The sequence below is a fragment of the Anser cygnoides genome, chromosome 3 (assembly GCF_040182565.1).
Source record: "Anser cygnoides isolate HZ-2024a breed goose chromosome 3, Taihu_goose_T2T_genome, whole genome shotgun sequence".
Classification (NCBI taxonomy): domain Eukaryota; kingdom Metazoa; phylum Chordata; class Aves; order Anseriformes; family Anatidae; genus Anser; species Anser cygnoides.
This window is the reverse complement of record NC_089875.1, coordinates 54,121,015-54,146,712: the sequence shown is the minus strand read 5'-3', so window position 1 is coordinate 54,146,712 and position 25,698 is coordinate 54,121,015. Positions and strand designations below refer to the sequence as shown.

General features: G+C 40.5%; 1 protein-coding gene across 3 annotated transcripts in view; it reads right to left on the bottom strand.

Moving 5' to 3' along the window:
• ESR1 (estrogen receptor 1) overlaps positions 1 to 25,698 on the bottom strand; it is a 171,271-nt gene that overhangs the window by 69,558 nt on the left and 76,015 nt on the right. For all 3 annotated transcript variants that reach the window (XM_048076896.2, XM_013178332.3, XM_066994201.1), the window contains exon 3: positions 19,082 to 19,272. In XM_048076896.2, the coding sequence (XP_047932853.1) occupies positions 19,082 to 19,272 (191 nt within the window). The remainder of the gene's footprint in view (positions 1 to 19,081; positions 19,273 to 25,698) is intronic.

The following is a 25,698-nucleotide window of genomic DNA, read 5'->3' as shown; positions in this document are numbered from 1 at the left end:
GGTAAAGAGAGAGAACAGAAATTCAGCTCAACCTCACCATGAAAGAGCATTTTAATTTTCAGTTCCTCTGGTATGATACACACTGTTCTATATCTAATTCAAAACATTTCACAAGAAAAAGAAAGAAAAAAATAAGAAAAAAAAAATCAAGACAGAAAGAAAACAGCCACAACAGTATAAAAAATGCAGTATCTACAGGGAAAGGGAACAAAAAGGTAAAGCTCTATTTTTATGGAAATGTATTTTTATTAGGTCATACTAAACAGCAGCAAAAAAATAAAAATAAAATTATAGCACCTGTCCTCAACCACCAGCCTTGACTTATAAGCTGAGTTCTGAAATAAGGGGAAAGAAAGACTGAAAACATTAATTAATCTTTTTTTTAAATGAAGGAAAGCTTTGACATTCTATCTGATCTTCATCCTAGTGAAGTTAAAAGGTAATTTCACAAATGGAATGACTGCAGGCTCTGAATTCAGCAAGTCATTCAGAATATCATTTAACTCCATATAAGAAAAGTAGATAAATGGCCCGCTTAGGTCAAAGCTGAAGATGTGCTGTACCATGTTCGCTGTACCAGCGGATGCTCATAAGGTTCAACAATTTAAAATTTAAAAAAAAAAAAGTGACTATGCAAAAATCTAGTGGAACCACTATGAGCAGGATGGTCATTCTTTTCACAGTGTTTAAGTGGGTGATAACCTATCAATTTTCTCTGGACCCAGATCTCCTTATGCAAACTATTATGTTTTGGGAATGGATTTATAATTTGTAGAATAATATATAAAATAATCCTGACTGTGATCAAGCTACAGTCCCTATTGGAATCAATGTGATTCATACTACCTTGTTTCCATAGTTTATATTTTAAATATATGTTTTAGAGTTTAACTTAATTAGTCTGTTTTCATGCACACAACCTGCACCTTAGACATTCTTCTTCCATAGTGCTTGATCAGCTTCACAGGATAAAACCTGTAAAATTTTGAATGCCAATAAAAAGAAATATGTGTGTGAATAGCATAATTCTTCTGATTATGAGTGCCATAGCTAATGTAAATGTTTAGACTTTATATTAGCTGTAAGCCTAGTAAGAAGATAGTGCATTTAATATTTCTTACAATTTTTGGTTTAGTTGAACCCACGTGTCTTCAGAAGACTAGAAAAACATAAGCAACTTGGAGAAAATGTTAGATAATTAGAGTATACAGTAGAAATTATTATGAAATGAATAAGGGCAGAACAGGACAGAAACGAAGGAAGGAAGGCAAGACCATTTCCAGCTTCCTGACAACACCATCAGACTCGGTCACAGGAAATGAGGAAGAAAGTTTCTTTTGCAAGGAACAGACAAGAGTGGTAGTCTAGCTTGGGGTGGGATGGAATGGGAAAAGGTAGAACACAACTAAGAAATAGGTAAAACTCAAAGATTACTCGTGGTTTTAAGTAAAGTAATATAACTTAATTACTCTGCTGCAAGGTGTATTGTCTTTTAATTATTCTATTTTTCATTTTATCCTTAAAGCTCATCTCTTGGCAAAGCTGATTCTGAACAATCTGACATATTAGAAGGGATTTAGAAGGGATTTCTCACTGGTAGTAATCATTAACCTGACAGTGTGTCACATTAACAGGTGCTCAACTGCCCTACCCCACATTTTTGTGGTATGCAAACAACAATATAGGCTACAGGAGAGACTAATTAGATCATTTGGATAATTGGTATCACAGGAATGCTGAGAGGAAGAAATGTCCTTGGTGATCACTGATACTTATAAATGGAAGCACTTGGCTTCTCTGGTCTTACTGGTTTACTGTGTTTTTTTGTTTGGTTGTTTTTGTTTGGTTGTTTGTTTTTGTTTTTTGAAAATAAATTACTAGATAGTCTACACAAAAATAAAGGCACTGAGTTTTCTAGAGTAAAGCCACTCTATTATATATATGACCTTGGTTTAATCTCCACATAGCTCACATAGCTGTTAGTCTAAGGGCTCTCACAGTACATGTGGTGTATGCAATAGCAGAGCATGCTTGAATCAGTGGGAGGATGATTTATCTGTGAGGATTTCAGTCAGCAAAACACTTCATATTTCTTTAAAGTTAAGTGTTACTACATTCAGCAGAACATTTAAGCATCTGTGGACTTCTAGCTAGTATTCCCAGCATATTGTATATGGCTAAAGCTAAGTTTGAGCGTTTCACTGAATTGCATCTTTGAAGACCTGACTCCATGTTGTCCTGGACCAACAAGGATGAAAATTAGGGTCCTATTAATATATTCACATTAATTAGCATAACACAGAAACGGGCAGTTCCATATTATATTTCAGTAACCATCGAGATTAGCCTGAGGGCATGATTAGTTTAAGCAGCACAGAAGTTGTACAAACAAAATGAATCAAAGCAACGAACATGTCAACATGTCAGGTTAAGAATGCTTAAATGATACTTAATTGTACAAAGCCAATATAGTAACATTTTTAGTTAGGTAAATTTTGTGTGAAACCTAAACTGATGTAGTTGAATTGACACACACCGTACATTTCAAACAAAGCTAGTGAGTATTATTATCATTTTACTGACATGTGCTCTTCATTTTATTTATTTATTTATAATTTCAATCCTCACATCAAACAAATCTCTTCAACTTTCTTTACCTATCTACATAAGGCATCTAACAGGTTAGCCATTACCTGGAAGCACCAAGTTGTTCTATGATCCTATTCTGATAGTGAAATTAGCAGAATTTCATAAATGCAGGTGAAATGAAGGCTACAGTGGAGGAGTTTATCCACACATTAATGTACAAATCAAAGAACAGAGTGATGAGTTGGTGGACTGGAAAAAGGAGAACTAAAGAATACATAGGGCCGCTCCTTGATAGGGAAGGTCTCCTCACAGACAATGACATAGGCAAAGCAGAGACGCTTAACGCCTTCTTTGCCTCTGTCTTCAATGCCGATGATGGGCTTCGGGACCCAGGGTGCCCTGAGCTGGAGGACCGGGACGGTGGGGATGACAAACGCCCAACCGACCCTGAACGTGTGCGGGATTTGCTACTCCACCTGGATCCCTACAAGTCCATGGGTCCGGATGGGATTCATCCCCGGGTGCTGAAAGAGCTGGCGGACGTCATCGCGGAACCTCTCTCAATTATTTTTCAACGATCCTGGGAATTTGGAGAGGTCCCGGTAGACTGGAAGCTGGCAAATGTTGTGCCGATTTACAAGAAGGGTCAGAAAGAAGACCCTAGCAATTACAGGCCTGTCAGTCTCACGTCAGTGCCTGGTAAAATCATGGAGAAGATGGTTCTCGAACTTATTGAGGCTCACCTGGGGGACAAAGCAGTCATTGGTCCCAGCCAGCATGGGTTTGTGAAAGGTAGGTCCTGCCTAACTAACCTGATTTCCTTTTATGATAAGATCACCCGTATGATGGACCAAGGGAAACCAGCTGATGTGATTTTTTTGGACTTCAGCAAGGCTTTTGACATGGTTTCCCATAGGATCCTACTGGACAAAATGTCCACCATACAGCTAAATAAAAACATCATACGATGGGTGAGCAATTGGCTAACGGGCAGGGCCCAAAGGGTTATGGTAAATGGAGCTGCGTCAGGCTGGCGGGCGGTCACCAGTGGGGTCTCTCAAGGCTCCATTTTAGGGCCGGTACTTTTCAATATTTCTATAAACGATCTGGATGTAGGAATAGAAGGTATTTTGAGCAAGTTTGCTGATGACACCAAACTTGGAGGAGTTGTGGACTCGAATGAGGGTGGAAAGGCCTTGCAGAGGGATCTGGACAGATTGGAGAGCTGGGCGATCACCAACCGCATGAAGTTCAATAAGAGCAAGTGCCGGGTCCTGCACCTGGGACGGGGAAATCCTGGCTGCACGTACAGACTGGGCGATGAGACGCTGGGGAGCAGCCTAGAAGAGAGGGATCTGGGGGTCGTGGTAGACAGCAAGTTGAATATGAGCCAGCAGTGTGCCCTGGCGGCCAGGAGGGCCAACCGTGTCCTGGGGTGCATCAAGCACGGCATCGCTAGTAGGTCAAGGGAGGTGATTGTCCCGCTCTACTCTGCGCTGGTGCGGCCTCACCTCGAATACTGTGTGCAGTTCTGGGCACCACAGTATAAAAAGGACATGAAACTGTTGGAGAGTGTACAGAGGAGGGCTACGAAGATGGTGAAAGGCCTGGAGGGGAAGACGTACGAGGAACGGCTGAGGTCACTGGGCCTGTTCAGCCTGGAGAAGAGGAGGCTGAGGGGAGACCTCATCACAGTCTACAACTTCCTCGTAAGGGGGTGTCGAGAGGCAGGAGACCTTTTCTCCATTAACACCAGTGACAGGACCCGCGGGAACGGGGTTAAGCTGAGGCAGGGGAAATTTAGGCTTGACATCAGGAGGGGGTTCTTCACAGAGAGGTTGGTTGCACACTGGAACAGGCTCCCCAGGGAAGTGGTCACTGCACCGAGCCTGTCTGAATTTAAGAAGAGATTGGACTGTGCACTTAGTCACATGGTCTGAACTTTTGGGTAGACCTGTGCGGTATCAAGAGTTGGACTTGATGATCCTTTAGGGTCCCTTCCAACTCAGGATATTCTATGATTCTATGATTCTATGAAAAATAAAACCTTAGAAAGAATAGCCTCAACAGCAAGAAGAAAATTTTCATAAACTGTAAGAAAAAATGCACGTGGACAATAGTATAACTGTATATGCTAACCCCATGTGAACAAATGTTGAATGTAAAATAAAACGTTATACCAATTTTAAGTTAAAGTGCCCCAATAAAACGCCATATTGGTTTTTAAATCCTGGTCTGTCCTAACGGGAATCACAAAAGAACAGAAGGTTATGCCTAATTCCTATATAAGCACAGACACTCACATTCACAGCTTAATTACCCTCAGCAAGGTCTTTGGATTTGGAACTTGGGTTCTCTTAACAACTACCCAGCCCTGCTGAGAAGATGAATAATTTTCTGTTTTTAAATACACAAGGCATTTCTATATACAACAGTAAGGAAAAGGGCCTAGATTGTAATATATACTTTCTATGCATCCTGCAAGGAAGTCCTCCTTCTACACACATCTCTGACAGAAGGATCACAGAGCCACTAAAGAATGAGAAAGGAAGAAAGGTCAAAATCTATATATTCTGTATTATGCCATGAACTGAGTGTTCATTTTCAAGTGGAATCTTCTGGTCTTTGCATATGTATAGCACTGTTAACATGAGCAGTTAAATCAAGTGAAATGATTGTGATACTGATCTTTCCTTTATCCTTTCCATATACTATTCAGCTAGCAGGAAAAATTAAAAAAGAATGAGAAGAGACACTGCTTGAACATACCATACCTGCTGTCATCTCACCAATTCAGTAACTCATGAACATATACATTGAGAAAGAGTAACATATAAAAAGTAAAACACTACTTTAGCTGTATAACTATATAAATGTAAAATTATATTTTCTACCCCAGCAGATGATTTTGAAGTTTTTCTTATTGGCTTTAGTTCTAAACATTGAATTGGTGTTTCATCTACTATTTCAGCCTTGTGACTCTGTATGCGAAGTCTAGTTCTATCCCAACTCCATTCCTGTCTTTTTTAATTTTAGACAAGATAATAAAATAGGAAGCATGTTTTTTTCCTCATGACATATAAAAGACACTAATCTAGATCCAAATCTCTACAAAATCTGGCAAGGAGTGTGACATATAGTTTCTGTTTCCTTATCTGATAAATCACAATTGTTTTTAATCCTTGGAACATGATTAAAACAACAGCTGTTAAAAGAAAAAATCCCACAATATATTACTTACAACCATCTCAATATGGTCTCTGCAGGGACAAAAACCATTTTCAGAGAGAGTCACAGGCATGCCATGAACATCTTATTCCTGTAGATTTGGAATGATATCTCAGGCATTTTTTAGCTTCAGTTTATTTGATCTAAAATGGGAAGGGGAGGATTCTACTACAGAAAACTCCCACAACTAATGAGGCCAAAAAGTAAAAACAATTGCAAATTATCCTTGTACACTTAAAATCCAATAGGGTTTGGTAACAGGAAAATTAGCATATCTCTATTTTTATTGCAGGTATGTTTTGGATTCTCATGAGACCTATTGAATAAGTTTAGCTGGTCTTACTTTATATTTGGATCCTTGGTAACTGAATGTAAAGTTTGCACAGAGCTGTAGTGTATTTATCCACACAGTTACCCCCCGTAAAAGAAAGTGCCATTTATTTTGTTAAAATATCATATAAATCTTTAACATCAGCACTCCAACAGAATCCCTTTGTTGCCTGTGAACTACATTCTCATGCAAAATAAAACCAAGTTATGTTACTCTTTCATTTATTGACATGGAGCACTGATATGTGCTCGTTGGGTTGCTTATATTCTAACATCATCCATACTCTATATTATATTCATCCATTTTATATTCAGATGGGTCAACAAAGACAACTTATTCTGTTGCCCTACATTTCTTCAGCCACACTTTAGAGTGGGGAGTACCTGTGTTATTTATAACAAAGGAAGTCCAACTATTTCAATAATTTGTAACTAAACTAAAATCAAGTCTGTGAGAGATATATAATCTTACACAAAGAATGCAGACAATGAGAGATCTTCTAGAGCTGTTACTAAATTATTCCAGCAGATAATTGCCATTCTAACTCAGTGATTTTTTTTCTCTTTTTTTCATTTTTTTTTTCTTTTTTTTTATAACCCTGAACTAGTACTAATACTTCCACAAAGTTTTTTAATAGTCTCATTTTGGAAATAAATTATATCACTTCATGCACTTCCAATAGAGTTATTATTTAAGTCATTTTACACAGTTCTGTGTAGTTTGATTTCCACTTCTCCAAAGAGAATTCAAAGGATAAACTTAACCTGCAGAAAGTCTGAAAGTTCAAGTGAGTGAAATTTATGGAATAAGTTTGAATCAATAGACCCATACAAGTTAAAAGAGGTTACAAAAACATATTTTCTTTCATACCCTCTGAAACCAAATGAAACAGTTACGCACTTTCCTGATGGACACAAAAGCATGTCCTCTTGTTATTTGTAAATGTCAAACTCTTTTCTTTTTCTTCCTCTTTTTTTTTTTTTTTTTTTTTTTTTTTTTTCCCCTAGTGGATATAGTGAATATTTTGAACTGCTGACAGGCCAAGCACTGAGCTAGGAATAATGTTTGCAAATTAAATATTCCTGAAATACTTGCAACATGAAATACTCTTTAACTTTACTTTGTTGCTTGATGAGACACAACAATCAAATATAATATTCCAGAGGAAGTAAAACACCATTAAAGCTAATAATACAGGTTACATCAAGTACAGTCTCCAAGTGCTAGGAATTTTGTCTAGGATGGAAAAAGTTTTGGTCTTGGTGGAGGAAGAACCCATAACCGTTTATAAAATCAGATAACAATAAGTGAGAGTTCTCTACTTTCTGGTAAAGTATGCTGCTCAACTTCAGAAAGGCTTTCAATATAGCCTGGGAGTAACATTTCATATGTCAGCTATCTATAGTTTAGATTATGTCAGAAAACTGATCTTGGGGAGTAACTACCAGAATTCAATGTTACAGTGGAAGCTGATATTGAATGAGGCTTCATATTGTCTCTCCTAGATCAAGTCCTTCTTCAGAAATGGGTAATAAAACCATATTTATTTCATTAAATGTTATTCACTGGTAGATGATCTTTATGTGTGTTGTAAGAACAGAGGAAAGACCAGACTTCTCTGCTAATCAGACAGAAATAAATCTGAAATAAATGGCAGGAGTCCACAGGAGTCTACAGAATAAGAGTTCAAAATAATCGTGGCAAACTGGTCAAGCATAGCACATGGGGAAGGAAAAAAAAAAAAAAAAAAAGAAAACAGAGCAAAAGCAAAGACCAGTAAAAATCATTGCATTAAAACAGGAATAATCAGATGCACAAAACAAGTGGTTTCTTCTGTAGAAAAAAACAATTGAGTTTATTCTGCATCACACACTGATTGCGTGAACAGTGTCATGCTTTGATAAATAAGGCAAATATTACAGTGAGACAGAATAGAACAACATAGAGGAATACCATTGGCTAGGTATGTAAGATAATCCTATTGCTTTGCTCAGCATTGGTAAAGCAACATATAGATAGAAAACATACCTCAAAAATAAAAATAAAAGAAAAAGCAGGACACAGTACAGAATCTCCAAAGTATCACAGAATCACAGAATGGTTAATGTTGCAAGAGAAGTCTGGAGGTCATCTTGTCCCACTCACCTGTTCAAACACGGCCACCACGAACAGGTTGCCCAGAACCATGTCCAGATGTCTTTTGCATATTTCCGAGGAGGGAGACTACAAGCCCTCTGGGCAATCTATTCCAGTGCTCAGTCATCCGTACACTAAAGAAGCATTCCCTGATGTTCAGAGGAAACCTCCTGTGTTCCAGTTTGTGGCCATTGCCTCTTGTCCTGCCACTGGGAACCAATGTATAAAGCCTGGCTCTGTCCTCTTTGCACTCTCTCCTCAGGTTTTTACATACATTGATGAGATACCCCCTGAGCCTCCCATTCTCTAGGCTAAAATGTCATAGGAGAGATGCTGCAGTCCCATAATCAACTTCATGGCCCTTTGTTGGACTCTCAACAGTATGCCCATGTCTCTCTTCTACTGAGGAGCCCAGAACTGGACAAGTAGAGCAACTAGATTAGAAAGCTAGATAACAAAACCTATGAGAAAAGGTTGAACAAACTGGGTTTATTCAGGTTAAGTAAAAATAATGTATCTTTAACAGTGTGGTAACACTCTTTGGTGCTCTACAGGCTGTTGAAGGGGAAAAGAGAACAATTTTATTTTTATTTTTTTAATTTTTCTGACAGACAGGAAAATAAATGATGAGCTTAACCTGCAGGAAGGAAGATTCAAATTTCATAGTAGCTTTCGGAGATAAGGAGAGTTAAACAATGGATCAGCGTACAAGTTTTAAGGAAGCAACTAAACAAACATATGTAAGGAGTCAGCAATAGTTGATCCTATCACAGGACAGAAAGATGGACTAGGGCTCAAGGTTCACTGCAGCCCAATGATTTGCTTAGACCATGAAAAATAAGGAAACATCTTGGATGCAATCATCTTAAATCACTGTCATATCTACGCTGTAGCATTTAAAACTCACTGGAATACTACCACTTTCAAATGTCATTGACTAGGAAAAAAGAAGTTACTTACTTTTTACACTTACTTTTTAACAGCCAAGTTTCTGTAACAAGATCACCATTAATTAGGATTCTGATATTCAAAATACGCATTAGGAAGCAATGACCAGAGCATGTATTTAACTCAAGAGGCTCTAGAAAATATATACTAAAAACACAAAAATAAAACAAAAGAAGTTCCAGATGAAGCTGGCTGATCACAGGTGATTAGGACTGTCACAATGATTCCTAAACCCTTCTGGTGTTTCCAAATACACATTTTCTGGACTTTGAACTTCTAACAGTCACCTACCTCTCAAACTGGAACTGAGTATTTTCCACCCTGACATTAGATACTGGTCTGCAGTCCCTGTTTATAGGCTGTGTTTGCCTCTGCAAGTCCCACTTAGGCTTATGTCCTATAGTTTTGCTCTTTCTACTGATAACTCATAGAATCAGCATACAAGCAGTCTTATTAGGGAGTTTCTGTCTTCTTGGCTGCAGGATCAGTACAGAATTTGCAACTGTTATCAAGCAGATTACAAAAATACCATGAAAACAGAATGTAATAATGGAAAGTTATAGGGAAGATTTCATAACACCCCCCTCAAACTGGCAATATTTCAGTTGCTGCACTGCAGCATTACTTAACCATCCACTTATTAGGCATGCTTTACCAGAGAAAGTCTTCTCCTCAACTCAGATGAAAATATGTGTCTTACTACCACTCCTAGCACTAAAATTTGAACTACATACTTTGAATAGAGCACAGCTCTATCACTGTGAAGCTAAAACAATTGATAACACTCCAAGACTACTGCCAAAACTCTCCTACTTGATGTTCACAAGGCATAACCATTAACTACAATTGATGTTCAAGACACACAACTAAAATACTTTCCAGCTTCAAGAATTCCTGCACTTCAAAGACCACTATATCTCTGTGATTCAAGACACTAATGGCAATCCTCTGCAATTCCTCAGCATGGCAATTCATACATTCTCATTTGCCAGCCTATTCTTGCCGGGCTGGTACTGCTTTGCATCATGCAGTAATTCTTAACTAAATATTTGTGAAACTTTCCAGATTTTTGTCTGAATATACAGCTGTGAGGAAAAGGCAGAGAAGGTGCACCTGAAAAAAAAATCAGAAGAGTTTATGACAAAAACAGGAAAATATAAATGGGGATTTCTAAGATACTTTGGCAGTTCTCAAATCAATATATCCTTCAATGTAGAGTTACTGCTCAGTTTTCCAAATTCCTTTTCCCCCAGGGCAGGTTCTAAGCCCCTTAAATACAGGCATTTGTTGGATGCTAGTCAGAGATGCTAGGATTAATTTCTTCCTGTCCCTTTGGTGGCTATCTAAATAACAAGAGAATTAGAAGGAGGGGAAAAGAATGTGTGAGTCACAAGGGGATTTTTAATTTTTAAATGGCATTTGTAAGGCTGATTTTGAAACAATTCATCCAATTCTGATATCTAGATTTTAAAGAGGCTATTACAGGGGAATTAGAAAAGGTCTAAAGACAAAGGAAGTGATTCAGAAAATAGAAAGATATACAGTGAGTGACTCAAGCACTTTTGTTTACTTAAGATATCAAGGTGATTTGACTGTAACAACTTAAGTTGTAAGAACCTCCCACAGGGAGGAGATACTAGGTACTAAGACTAGTTTGTGGATGTGATATAAAAGCCAAAGTAATTTAAGGTAAATAGATTTTTTTAGCAGGTGGGAGGACATTAGAATAAACAATCATCATAGGAAAGCTCTTGAGCCGACAGATCAAGGCTGGGCATCTTCTAAAAGATTTACTTCCATCAAGCTACTGGGCTCTGCACATAGATAGCATATAAAGTTTATATTGAGAAGAGACCAGACTTAATGATCTAATGGCCCCTTTTGATCTTAAAATCCATAAATATTTTAATAGAGAAGTACAGCATGCTGTGATGTGACTGCTTGTTATGCCTCTGGATTCAAGTCAGTTGACCAAGTACATTCCTGAAGGCTACATATGCTGGGCAAAGAATAAAGCACTCTTCTATCACCAAGCAACACACTGTTCTTGGTGTCATATGATTTTTTCCTCACATAAAACTTTATACATTAATATCAGTCTGCACTGTGTTTTTCTCAAAACAAAGTCCCAAATCACTTTTGTGACATAAACTAACAAAATGGACTGACATTGGAAATTTCAGCAGGCAGTTGAGATTTTCACCAACCATTTACTATTTAAAGAAAATTGAACAGTTGCAAATATTGAGAGACAAGTACTAATTCAGGTTGCCTTCTAAGCATTAACTGTTGGGGAAAAAAAAAATTGGCATTTAAATTTCACAAAATATCTCCAGAACCATTCCAAACGCTCTAGATAAAATTAAAAATGAAGCTATCCATCTCCATTTCTGGTAAGGTCCAATGTAGATGTGAGTTTTCACAAAATTTTAGTAGTTACTTATGCAAATAGGTAAACCAAACATATCACTGAAGGTAACATTACACGGTGAGGAAAACAGACTACCCCATACAGCTCATTCATGTCTGTACTCACTCACTTTTTCCTGTGGTTCTATTAAGAACCATATAGTAGTTTTGACTACAATGTATTAAGAACATCCATCTTCATTATGGCAATTCTCCTATGAAATCTCTAACGTGAAACATAAAAATAGCCAGTCCACTCCGTATCTATACATATATTGGAAAATACAGGACAGTAAAGAACAAAAGTAACACGGTCCTTCGGCATTTAAAGACATTCTATACACAAAAAGAAAAACAATTGCTGAAAAAGTACTGTATTGCTTTTGTTTATTAAAAAAAAAAAAAAGTCCTATTTGCCTCAATACAGTTAAATCATATGATTCCCAGAAAATTCTTTACCCTTTTTTAGGAATATATGTCATATATACAAGGGAGATAAAATATTTACTCCACACAGTCTTCTACAAATTAGTAATATTTGTTCCTAGATATCCAATCACAATCTCTTTAAAATTATTACCATATGAAAGGTAAATGGCATGTTTTCGCATGTATATTCAGTCTAAAAATAACTGACATTCCTGTAAATTGGATACACATCCAATGAGAATATGTAATTGCCAAAGCAGACGTCTTTTCCAAATCCTGTAGGAAATACAAAAACTCCCTTAGTTCATCAAGACCAGGCACCTATGACTTTAAAATCCCTTTAGAGGGCTTTTTATACCATCTGTGATCAAAAGATAATAATTCTTTCACAAGTATTCAAATCCTTGGATTATTTTTTTGATATTAGTGGATGTCATTTCTTATGACAGCTGTTGTCCAAAAAAAGATGTGGATCAACTGGAGAAAGTTCAGAGGAGTGTAACAAATGGGATCAGAAGTCTAGAAAACATGTTCTGCAAAAAGAATTGTGTTTGTTTAGTCTAAAAAAAAAAAAAAAAGACTAGAAGACTCAGGAAAGATATGATAACAGTCTTCAACTATGTAAAAGGTTGTTACAGTAAACTTTCTTCATGCTCATGAGGAATAGGGCAAGAAGGAATGGGCTTAAATTAGAGCAAGCATGAGTTAATAATTAAGAAAAGCATTTTATGGGACACTGAAAATTTAAGCTTTACATTTTTAAAGCCTACATACTTAAAAATTATATTAAGTATGTAAATGAAGCAAGAACTAAATTTACAAATTAGCATGTACTGTAGCACAAACAGATAACAGATCTATTGTTGAGGACTGTAAGATTTATACACATAGAGACATTCGCCTTGCCGAGGCGACCGGCTCCGGGGCAGACGCGTGCTGCAGCGGAGCGCGGGATCGGGACAGGCAGGGCTATTTTTCGGGCATCGAGCCTACGTGAGGGAGCCGCCAGGCACCGGCAGCCCTCGTGAGGGAGGCTGACGAGGCGTAGGCGGGGCCAGCAGCGACAGCGACAGCTCCTCCCCCCGGCCGTTCAAAGGCAGCCCTTAGGGAGCGCGAGCGACCAGGAGCGCGGCGACCAGGGCCGGCAAACAGGGAGTGACGCGGGGGGAGTGACGCGGCAGTTAGCGCAGGCAGGGCGGAGCGCTCACACCCGCCCTTAGGGACAATTCCTCTAACGGCACTCTCCTGTCAGCTGGGCTACAATGGTCTCCACCAGGCACGGTGCCTTCTCTAGGAAGTCAGTGCACACCCAGACCGACTGCCCGTCCAAACATGCGGCAGTTCAGGTCTCCGGGTGCGGGGAGTGTCTGAGCCTCTTGCTGCCATCGGCGGGGGGCAGAGAGACTGCTCGCGTGAGGTGCGAGCAGGTGGACGACCTGGTCCGCATGGTGGCGGAACTCAAGGAAGAGGTGCAGAGACTGAGGGATATCAGGGAGTGCGAGCGGGAGATAGACTGGTGGAGCAACTCCCTGCAGGACCAGAGGGAGAGGGACCAGGGTGAGACGCCCCAAAGGGGGGTGGACCCCCTGCCCTGTTGCCATCGGGCAGAGGGAGGGGACCTGCGAGTTGAGGAGGAATGGAGGCAGGTCCCTGCTCGACCTCGCAGGAGATGCCCTCCCCTGCCGGCACCGCCTTCCCAGGTGCCCTTGAACAATAGGTTTGAGGCCCTGGGGCTCGAGAGACCCGTGGGTGAGGATGAGGTAGGAAGCCTACCCAGGAGGATGCCTGAGGTGAGGAAGTTGACTCCACGCCTCAGGACTGCCTCCACCAAGAAAGAAAGAAGGGTGATTGTTGTGGGCGGCTCCCTCCTCAGGGGAACGGAGGGCCCTATTTGTCGGCCTGACCCCACACATAGGGAAGTCTGCTGCCTCCCTGGGGCCAGGGTCAGAGACGTTACCAGGAAGCTTCCAAACCTGGTTCGCCCCTCTGACTATTACCCGCTTTTGATAGTCCAGGCTGGCAGCGATGATGTTGAAAAGAGAAGCCTCAGGGCCATCAAACAGGACTATAGGGGGCTGGGACGATTGGTGGAGGGAGCGGGAGTGCAGGTGGTGTTTTCGTCTATCCCTACGGGGGAAGGGAGAGGCACGGAGAGGACGCGGAAAGCTCATGTGGTTAATAGGTGGCTCAGAGGCTGGTGCCAGCATAGAAATTTTGGGTTTTTTCACCATGGGGAGCTTTACTCGGCACCCGGCCTGATGGCCCCAGACGGGTCTCTATCTCCAAGGGGAAAACGGATCCTAGGCCAGGAGCTGGCGGGGCTCATAGAGAGAGCTTTAAACTAGGTAAGAAGGGGGACGGGGCTCAAACAAGGCCTGTTGGAGCTGTGCCGGGGGAAACAATGGCTAGGCCGGGGAAGAAGGCGATGGCCCAGCTGAAGTGCATCTACACTAATGCATGCAGCATGGGTAACAAACAGGAGGAGCTGGAAGCCATTGTGCAGCAGGCAGGCTACGACTTGGTTGCCATCACGGAGACGTGGTGGGACCGCTCCCACGACTGGAGTGCTGCAATGCCTGGCTATCGGCTCTTCAGGAGGGACAGGCAGCACAAAAGGGGTGGTGGCGTGGCTCTCTACATTAGAGAATCTTTTGATGTTGTGGAACTCCAGGCTGGGAATGATAAGGTTGAATCCCTGTGGGTTAGGATCCGTGGGAAGGCCGGCAAGGCTAGCATCCTGGTGGGGGTCTGCTATAGACCGCCGAACCAGGATGCGGAGACGGATGAGGAGTTTTATAGGCAACTGACAGAAGTTGCAAAATCGTCGGCGCTTGTCCTCGTGGGGGACTTCAACTTCCCGGACATATCCTGGAAACACAACACGGCACAGAGAAAGCAGTCTAGGAGGTTTCTGGAGAGCGTGGGAGATAGCTTCCTGACGCAGCTGGTCAGTGAACCTACCAGGGGTGGTGCCCCGCTAGACCTTCTCTTCACAAACAGAGAAGGACTGGTGGGAGATGTGGTGGTCGGAAGCTGTCTGGGGCAAAGTGACCACGAAATGGTAGAGTTCTCTATTCTTGGCGAGGCCAGGAAGGGGACCAGTAAAACTGCTGTACTGGACTTCCGGAGGGCTGACTTTGAGCTGCTCAGGACGCTGGTTGGCCGAGTCCCTTGGGAGGCGGTTCTGAAGGGCAGAGGAGTCCAGGAAGGCTGGGCGCTCCTCAAGAAGGAAATCGTGATGGCACAGGAGCGGTCCGTCCCCACGTGCCCAAAGATGAGCCGGCGTGGAAGAAGACCGGCCTGGCTCAACAGAGAGTTGCGGCTGGAGCTTAGCAGAAAAAAGAGGGTTTATAATCTTTGGAAAAAAGGGCGGGCCACTGAGGAGGACTACAAGGATGTAGCGAGGCTGTGCAGGGAGAAAATTAGAAAGGCCAAAGCTCATCTGGAGCTCAATCTGGCTACTGCCGTTAAAGACAACAAAAAATCCTTTTACAAATACATCAACGCGAAACGGAGGACTAGGGAGAATCTCCATCCTCTACTGGATGCGAGGGGAAACCTAGTTACTAAGGATGAGGAAAAGGCTGAGGTGCTTAATGCCGCCTTTGCCTCAGTCTTTAGCGGCAATACCGGTTGTTCTCCGGACACCCAGTGCCCTGAGCTGGTGGAAGGGGATGGGGAGCAGGATGTGGCCTTCGCTATCCATGAGGAAATGGTTGGCGACCTGCTACGGAGCTTGGATGTGCGCAAGTCGATGGGGCCTGATGGGATCCACCCGAGGGTACTGCGAGAACTGGCGGAGGAGCTGGCCGAGCCGCTTTCCATCATTTATCGGCAGTCCTGGCTATCGGGGGAGGTCCCGGTTGACTGGCGGCTAGCCAATGTGACGCCCATCTATAAGAAGGGCCGGAGGGCAGACCCGGGGAACTATAGGCCTGTCAGTTTGACCTCAGTGCCGGGGAAGCTCATGGAGCAGATTATCTTGAGGGTCATCACGCGGCACTTGCAGGGCAAGCAGGCGATCAGGCCCAGTCAGCATGGGTTTATGAAAGGCAGGTCCTGCTTGACGAACCTGATCTCCTTCTATGACCAAGTGACGCGCTTGGTGGATGAGGGAAAGGCTGTGGACGTGGTCTACCTTGACCTAAGTAAGGCTTTTGACACCGTTCCCCACAACATTCTCCTCAAGAAACTGGCTGCTCGTGGCTTGGACTGGCGTACGCTTCGCTGGGTTAGAAACTGGCTGGATGGCCGGGCCCAGAGAGTTGTGGTGAATGGAGTCAAATCTGGTTGGAGGCCGGTCACTAGTGGAGTCCCCCAGGGCTCGGTACTGGGGCCGGTCCTCTTTAATATCTTTATCGATGATCTGGATGAGGGCGTCCAGTGCACCCTCAGTAAGTTTGCAGATGACACCAAGCTAAGTACGTGTGTCGATCTGCTCGAGGGCAGGAAGGCTCTGCAGGAGGATCTGGATAGGCTGGAGCGATGGGCTGAGGTCAACTGCATGAAGTTCAACAAGGCCAAGTGCCGGGTCCTGCACCTGGGCTGCAACAACCCCAAGCAGAGCTACAGGCTGGGAGATGAGTGGCTGGAAAGCTGCCTGGCCGAGAAGGACCTGGGAGTATTGGTGGATAGTCGGCTGAATATGAGCCAGCAGTGTGCTCAGGTGGCCAAGAAGGCCAACGGCATCCTGGCCTGTATAAGAAGCAGTGTGGCCAGCAGGTCGAGGGAAGTGATTGTGCCCCTGTACTCGGCTCTGGTGAGGCCGCACCTCGAGTACTGTGTTCAGTTTTGGGCCCCTCGCTACAGGAAGGACATGGACGTGCTCGAGCGAGTCCAGAGAAGGGCGACCAAGCTGGTGAGGGGTCTGGAGAACAAGTCTTACGAGGAGCGGCTGAGGGAGCTGGGCTTGTTCAGCCTGGAGAAGAGGAGGCTCAGGGGCGACCTCATCGCTCTCTACAGTTACCTGAAAGGAGGCTGTAGAGAGGTGGGGGTTGGTCTATTCTCCCACGTGCCTAGTGACAGGACGAGGGGGAATGGGCTAAAGTTGCGACAGGGGAGTTTTAGGTTGGATGTTAGGAAGTACTTCTTTACCGAAAGGGTTATTAAGCATTGGAACAGGCTGCCCAGGGAGGTGGTGGAGTCACCATCCCTGGAGGTCTTTAAAAGACGTTTAGATGTAGAGCTTAGGGATATGGTTTAGTGGAGTACTTAGTGTTAGGTCGGAGGTTGGACTCGATGATCTTGAGGTCTCTTCCAACCTAGAGAAATCTGTGAATCTGTGACATAGAGACTAGGGCAGAATTACCCAAAGTTTTTAAGTAGAGCCATGGAACTCAGTGAAACAGTCAGACTCATTTCTTCATCTCTAAAGGCCAAAATCTGAAGATCTGTTCCATACAGGTATTTGATAACTAACTCTTACTTTTACATAAGAATACTTCAATTTTGTTTTGTTGATGGGTCACCCACAAGCAAGTTACACTGGTACGAAATTAAGCAATTTATTCTGTCTACTTGGTATTGATCTAAATGATAAATATAAGCTAGGAAAGAAGACAACATTGTTTAAAAAAAGGGTGTTTTGGGTAAGATGACTTACTTCAATTCGAGTTCAAGTACAGAATTCCAAAATTCTAGAAATAATTCTGATTCAGTCAGGGGACTTAAAATGAAAAAGCACTCAACTGGAGGAACTGTTGTCCCTACCTCACAAGTTTAAATATGTCATTCTGATGTTAAGTAAAAAGCATTTCATCCTTTCTCCCTCCAGTCTGGCTTATTACTGACCTCTGGCTGTAACCACTCTTTTCTAAAAATCACTTAGATGAATTTGGAAAAGCAGAAATACAAGTAACTATTAACTAATCACTGACATTCAAATCATTTCATCAATGTCTACCCTGCAGCCAATCTTTCACTTTTTTCTATAAGCTTGGAAAAGTTCTTGAGCTGAATGCTGGAAGTCTTATTTAACCCAACTCGGCAGTAGTCTTTCGACAAAACAGGCAATAATCACACCTAGTGATATAAGGTAAAAACTGGTTTTTGCTACGTTTACTTCAAAAAAAGAGCTACAGGAATTTCTGTATTTGTATATCACCTGGGAATGTAGAAAACTATAGAAACCTAACAAAAGCACAGCACTTTGCTAGTTTTCTAATTATTTGGAAAGGAAGAAATTTGTTTTATATTCATCTTCACAGTAATACTTAGATACTGAATAGGATATTCAGTAGAATCACACTTTGGTCTTACTCAGTTGTGTTGAAGAAAGCAAAAAAAAATAGCCATTCCATACATGCCAGGGATTTTAATCAAGAATTACCTTAGTCACAGTAATTAACGCTGTTTCTGTTCAATGTCCTCTAATCCAGTGGACATTTTACACAGAACACTTTTAGCCATGACAAGACTGTGAACTATATCATTCTGTGTATAGTTCAAAGCCCTGCTTTACTGGGAGATGCAAATATTATTTCTTCAAGGATACATTCCTTTTTAACCTTGGGTCTCAAAAGACATCTCAGATCTGCAAGTGGCTGAGGTTGGAATGAACCATTTTGCTAAAGGAACATTGAATTAAGATTAAGAAATCAACCAACATGAATTAATCTTCATCTGACTAGGAATTCTCAAAAACAAACAAAAAAAAAGTTTTGGTTAGGAAGTTAATCACAGAAAAGGGATATACATAGACTGAAAGAGTGATCATCTTGATCCAATATGGATTTTTAAATTAGATTTCTCACTACCTCCATAGTCAGACATACAGAAACCAAGATGAATACACAGAAGCTTTAATCTTCCCTCATTAATCTTGGGCTAAATAACAACATAATATATAACTGTTAGAAACATTCACCAAATACAGAGCAAAACGTATATGGGAGAGCACAGTAGCTCCTAATGAAAATCCAATAAATGTCATTGTCCTGGGCTCAGGCTGCAATCTCAGCTAGCTTCCTCAGGAGTAAACAGTTAAGGTGACTCACTTGAACAGCTTATTACCTTGAATACTCCTTTTGAAAAAAGCTTTGCAGCCCTCACAAGACCAGACCCCATAATGGTAGCCTGAAGCATAGTCGTTGCACACAGCACAGTACCGGGTCTCCTTGGTGGACTCCATGGATAGGCTCCCTTTCTCGTTAGTACTGGACATCCTCTCTCGGATGCTGTGACGCCTGCTATCAGAGCTTGGCCTGTTAAAAGCAAAAAAAAACAAACACAACTTTTTCAGCATTGTTAGGTCTCATCCACTCCTAAAGACTGAGAAAGAAAGAAGAGCACATCTAATTTTGAAACAAGAGATCACACACACCCCCCCCCCAAAAAAAAAAAAAAAAACTTGTATCTTTGTATCTCTTTCTTTTCTATTCTAATTGGAAAAGTGAAGAACTAATAAGATACAGAGAAATTCCTCACAAATCAAACTGATGTTATTAGGCACTGCACCTTGAAAAAAAAAAAATGCTATTTGATAAAGTAATCAGTTATTCTCAGGATATTACAAAAGAACAACCACCCCACCAAAAACAATAAAAAAAAATTTAAAAAATGTGTACCTGCTCCTGTCCCAAGGGTTCAGCATGTCTGCAGTATCAGTAATGAGTCTGAGAATCTAAAGCAAAAATTGCCTAATATTTGCAACACAATTTGCAAGTCACTTTTGCAAGGCTATTTTCAAGGCTTATTGCCCAATTAGAAATCAAAACTTTCCTTACATTGTCAGAGGTATAAAATAATTCCTGTTCTCATTATAAAGCAATTTATACAAAAATGAAGCGTTTTTACCACTAGAAAAGTCAGAAAGCATTAAAAGCTCTTGCCAAAGAATTTCTGTTCTAGTAATATCCAGAGCCATATGTGCAGTATGTGCAATACTGAATGAAAACTGAAAAAATCTATAGCATAAATGGCAATCAATTCACATCTGGTAAGAGGTTATTACAGGTAGTTGCTACAGGCTTGGTAAACAGGACTGTGAGATGAGAGGATGTGAAATTACCAAGAGGAAGAGCAGTGATCTCTGAGATTGCTCCTGGAAGGTAAACAGCTCTCACATGACATGCTCTGCAGTAAGAGTCTGCACTACAAATTGTCCAAGACACAAATCCATTTGCGTGTGACAATATCATACAAGTTAAAGCATGAAGAATCCTCCTGTTTACAGTCATTACCCACTTATCATGCATGTTTTAATTGCTGGTTAGTAAACAGATGTCTCCTATCTCCCCTTGGTTCCAACCTTTTCTGAAACATGTTTTTGAACTAGGAAACCCAGGCTCTACTTCAGATTTCTCCATGTATACTTAAATTTGCCATATTCCCTTCTTCAGTGCAGAAAAACTTCCTGTGTTTTGATGAACTGAGGCATCTGGCACCAACAGCACCTCCTGCTCCAAACTAATACTCCCCTACAGCTTTCTGATGACTCTTACACTAAACCGTTCTCTTTCATCTAGGCAAAATTCCCCAAAACCTCCTGCTACAGTCTATCTCCTGAAAGCTTTACACCAGACAAAGCCACCCATATGATCTCATGTGAGCTGCCAGCCATCCTCTGGAAACTTTTTATACATACTCTCTGTCCCAAAATATGATATATTTGCATTGAACAGTTTTGCATGAATAACAGTTATTGGAGAAACAAATGGCTGTGCCATGTTAGACAGCACAATCTATTACTGGCATCATTCAGCAAATCCACATTTTTAAAACCAAAAGTTCTTTAACAAACTTTATATACCAGCTAATTTTGGAAATTTATTTTAACATTTTTGTTTTCCTTAGGACCCGTGCAAGATGGAAGAAACTGCAAATGAGGAAATGCTGACATGGCACAACCCTGGTTCTTAGTGATGTGGGAAAACCAGAGAATCTCAGAATCTGACAACATGAGTTTACCAAAGTAGGAAGGAAAAAAAAAATAATAATAATAAAAAAAAAGATAAAATCATTGCCTATTTCCAATGTTAAAATGTGAAAAACATATCATTAATAAATCATTATATATGCAACACCTGCATATTATGTGTAAATACCTTTCCAAACCTGCCAAACCTAGATAGTTTTCTTATTTTTCTCCAGGTCTGAATCTTCTTTTGAATTTGCTTTATCTCAGTGCCTCACTTAATTGACTCTTTTTTTCTACTGAGCACTGATCAGAGATGTTTCTCATATTCTCTACCCCATTCCCTCTTGCCTGCAGCTAGATCACTTAATCCATCCCTTTAGTACAAATTTAAATTAACCAAGATGAAGCATTTTTAAAAATATATATTTAGGTGTGTATAACTACAAGAATATTTTAAATATTACAATTTAAAGTAAAAGAGCAAGCAAGCAGATAATTGCCAATATAATTTTACCATCAATAAACTATTCTGGTAGTCATACATGACTGACTACCTCATAGATATTCATAAATGTGGATCTTTTCTTCAAAACTGCTACAAATACGCATGTTACAGGGTTCCCAAAATAATATTCATATCAATAAGAAATAAAAATAAAAGTCTAAGTTTTAAATTAACTTTAAAAAGGACATTAAAATGCTAAAATGGAGAAAATCTCAAGTTCCAAAACAAGTGCATTTCTGTGGACATGTAGTACCTTTCCAACACCACCCACTTTCTGAAGCAATCCTAGCTGGATACAAAACAAAACACTTCAACCAATAGCTAAAACCAAAATAGAGTAAAGAAATACCAAAGAATATCAGTCATCACTTCATCCAGATTATTCAAATACTCACCTTTTCAAACTATTTGTTTTCACTCAGATCAAGACTAGGCTAACAAATATATTTTTATTAAAATGTCATTTAAGAATAATAAAAAAATGACTGAAAATTTTCCTGGAACAACAACAACCAAAGTGCTTCTCCTATCTAGAATGGATAAGAAATTTCACCCAAAAAATTGTAAAGTACAAAAGAAAAAAAAAATAAAAGCTGCATAAACAGTAACAAAGAAGATGTAGTATTTTATCATGCTGCCTGAGGGTAGTCTACTCCACAGACTGTCAGTCACAGAATCAGAGACATATTTTCAGAAGCAATCTAGAGGCAGAGGCATGTAAGACAGTTTGCTTCCTGTAAATACACAGAGGATCAGTGGTGCAAGGGATCACAGAAAAACAAGGGAATAATACCACTGCTCACGACTGCCAATAATACCCCTGCATTTCATAGTTGACTTAGACGTCCATTGCCTTTCTCCTCACAAACTTGTTATGTTGAAAGACCAGTGTAAATCTTTTGATGATGCAGATCTTCACAAAATAAAATAAATCCAAAGGACTTTGCCAGCTTCCACACCCCCACACCCAGCAAAATCCATGACACTCAAGCACCACACCGAGGCAAACTGGCCTTGCAAAATCATCATGTTCAGGCTCTTGTGAACCACAGCAGAAAGCAAATTAGAAAACCCCTAGCTCCATCCTCACCAGAAATAACAGCTTGCCACCAGTTTCCATTTAAACCATGGAAATGAGACCTGGTAATAGACTTTGTGTTATCATAACTGTAGTACTTATTCAAAGATATGAGGAGGCAACCCTTTGGGAAAAGAGGATCCCAATAACTCAGAGATTGCTAAATTGAAATAACATCTCAGATTTCATCTGGAAGTCAGCTGCTAACTAGTGCACATCACAGACCACTGACGCTGTGTCTTGACAAAAAATAACAATCTGCTCTTCATCCAGTTTTCAGTTAGGTTTCAATGGTTAGCCTTCTGGAGAACATAGTGCAACAACCCAACCCAACTTTAATAACTTTGGCAAGACTATCCTTCCCAAAATACAATAGCAGAACCTTTTCAACAGTTTCCTTTGTAATCTATGCAAACAATAAAAACAACAAAAAAAGACCAGAAGTTCTTGTCAACTATTTTTAACAAAGAGAAACATATATCAAAAAAGAAAGAAAACCGAAGATAAAGCTCTCCATCCAAGGCCCCCAGCAAAGCAGAATAGATTAGAAGGCAAAAAACCTCAGGGAGCACATGATTTACTGCTCTTTTCCAAATGTAATAATACAGCAGACATATAAAATGGAAAGATCTTCGGAACCTACAGAGCAGGACAAGCTCTTCCATGCTCACTTTTATGTTTTCCACCTATGTCACATTGAATCTGCTCTTCAGTAAATTTGTTTGCAAACAAAATTCTGCTTTAAACATTCATTGATCATCCAGGACTCTAAAGCAGCCAAGAGATCTTTAACCCCATGTTGACTGTAAGGTAAAAGGAATGTGTACATGTTGCAATTAAAGTTTTGTAATGTAAACTCGCTTTTTGCATCATAACACTGACTGGGAGGCAGAACGAATTTAGATCAACTCACAGTACACAATACAGCCAAGATTGAGGTAAGGTCCAATTTATTCATAAACCCAGCTTTCTGTGAAATCAAGAAATTTCATAGGAGGGGAGGTTCTTAAGGGGTCATTTTTTTAAGCTGGTAAAGGAGACACTCTGATAAAGATTAGTTTTCTGAATTTAATTTCTGCAAGAAAATTTAATCTGCAGATGCTAATTTTTTTTCTTACCAGAATGGACAGAAATCCCCAGTGTGAAAAGCCTCAGAAACAATGTTCAGTTCAAATGCAACCAAGGTCTAGCAGGAACAATGCTTTCCACACACTGGGCTTATTCTAACAATATTATGTTATTCAGTATGAAATTAATTAACTTGTTTTTAGAATGTGAATCTCCATATGGTGCAAAATTTTTATAAAAGATTATTTACCAAGAATTAAATGCTTGAAGATTCTTAAAAGACATCTCAAGGAGAAGTACTGCAGTAGGAACAACCAAATATACAAACAGAAAATTGCACATAAAGTGCCTCAAAAATGTACTCTCAGAAAATAGCTCCAATGAATCTGGAAAAAAAATGTTTTCAAAATGAAAATGTTGGCTCGAAATGAGTATCCCCAAATGTCTAGGGCTGTAATTTAGCTAAATATAACTTGAAGATGGAGGGGAAGTAAGGTGGGGGAGGGGGGAGGAGAGAGAGAGGGAGAGAGGGAGAAAAAGAGGTGTCACGTGGAGTTAAGTATCCGACATGGAATCACAGGATATGTTAGGTTACACAGGACCTCGGGAGGTGGCCCCAAACCAGACCATTGTTGGCGTGTGATGGGTTACAGCAGTGAGGCTGGGTTCTAGCAACGGGACCTGGAACCAGCAGCAATCTTTGTCTGAGCCTCCACTGGTGATAAAGTTTGGCCAATTCCTAGTCCATGGCTTCCCCAAAACAGGATGATTTCTTCTATGCTGCCAAGGGGGAAGACTTCTGCACAGCTCTGACCTGAGCCATGACCTGGGGGAAGGTTATTCAGCCAGGCCAAACCCCCCTCCGTGAATGTGAAACTATTAAGTGGTGAGAGACGTCATGTTAATGCCCATGCCTGTGTCCTAGCCTGGTTTAGTTAACTAATATACTTGCAAGCTTTTCTTCTCCATTATCCTCAGGTTATTATTCCCTGATCATCTTCAAGTTAATATCTCTGTTTCCAGGTGAAAAAAAATAAGCTATAGAGTGAGAAGGATCAGAATGAAATTCAGGTCTCTGTAAGGATTGCAAATCAATGCTTTGATTTGATGGCTAAACTAAAATAACAGGAAAAATAGTTTGGTATTGTCCAGCAAATGGTACTGTTGCAGACAAGGTCTCTCAACATGAAAACAAAAACATATCTTATTAGGTCGTCAAAACTGCTTATTCAATGAAATCAAACATTTCCTTTGGTATTGGTTTAATCCTCTTTCTTCATCCTTAAGTCATGTTAATTTTAAAGTGAGTGACTGAAGTACTGTATTTGGATGTGCCAGAATTTATGATTTCATGTCTGAAAAAAATTATCTTACATTTATCTAAGGGTATTTGCAAAAGTCAATTTTAGCATCCTTTCAGTCCCTTAAACCTTCACTTTTTACTTTTTTTTTTCTCAGATCTACCACTAATATCTTCAGACTGCATTAAAATCTAGTGAGGCATGCCTATGCACAGTCACCGTGCAGTCCGTGGCATCTCCAGCCACACTTTCCAGAGTTTCAGTTGATGGCAGAGTCAGGGAGCCCATTCAGATGCTTAATGCCTGAATTTGGATGTTTTCAATATTTAATTTTCCCATATTCTCATTCCCAGGATTGGTGTTCCATGTTTTAGAAATGTAAGCTAACTATTTTGCAGTTGATCCCCTTGACTAACAGAGAAGTTTGTCCAATTTTTCTGAACAATGTAGACAGTTTCCTTGGGGGTGGTGGTGGGGTGATTCTTTAAAAGGGGAAGGCACTCGATCTGTTTGACTGTTCAACAGGTCTGAAATTTGAATTCCGAAACAAAACAAAATCTTTGGAATAAGCTAAAATGGATCTAGATCTTGTAAATACTTGGAAATTAGTTCTGTTTCACTCTATTTCTTAGTGCTGTTGGAATCTAAACTAAAACTCACAGAGTCATTCTCATTAGTCTTAAGTGAAGAGTGGTGTTGTAGCTGTATGTCACTGAGCAGTCCAGAACTCAAACAGCCCTGAAGCACTGGCAATTTTCTGTTTGTTTGTTTGTTTCTTATAAACAGAATGCTAATAACTTCTTGCTGTACATAAGGTGA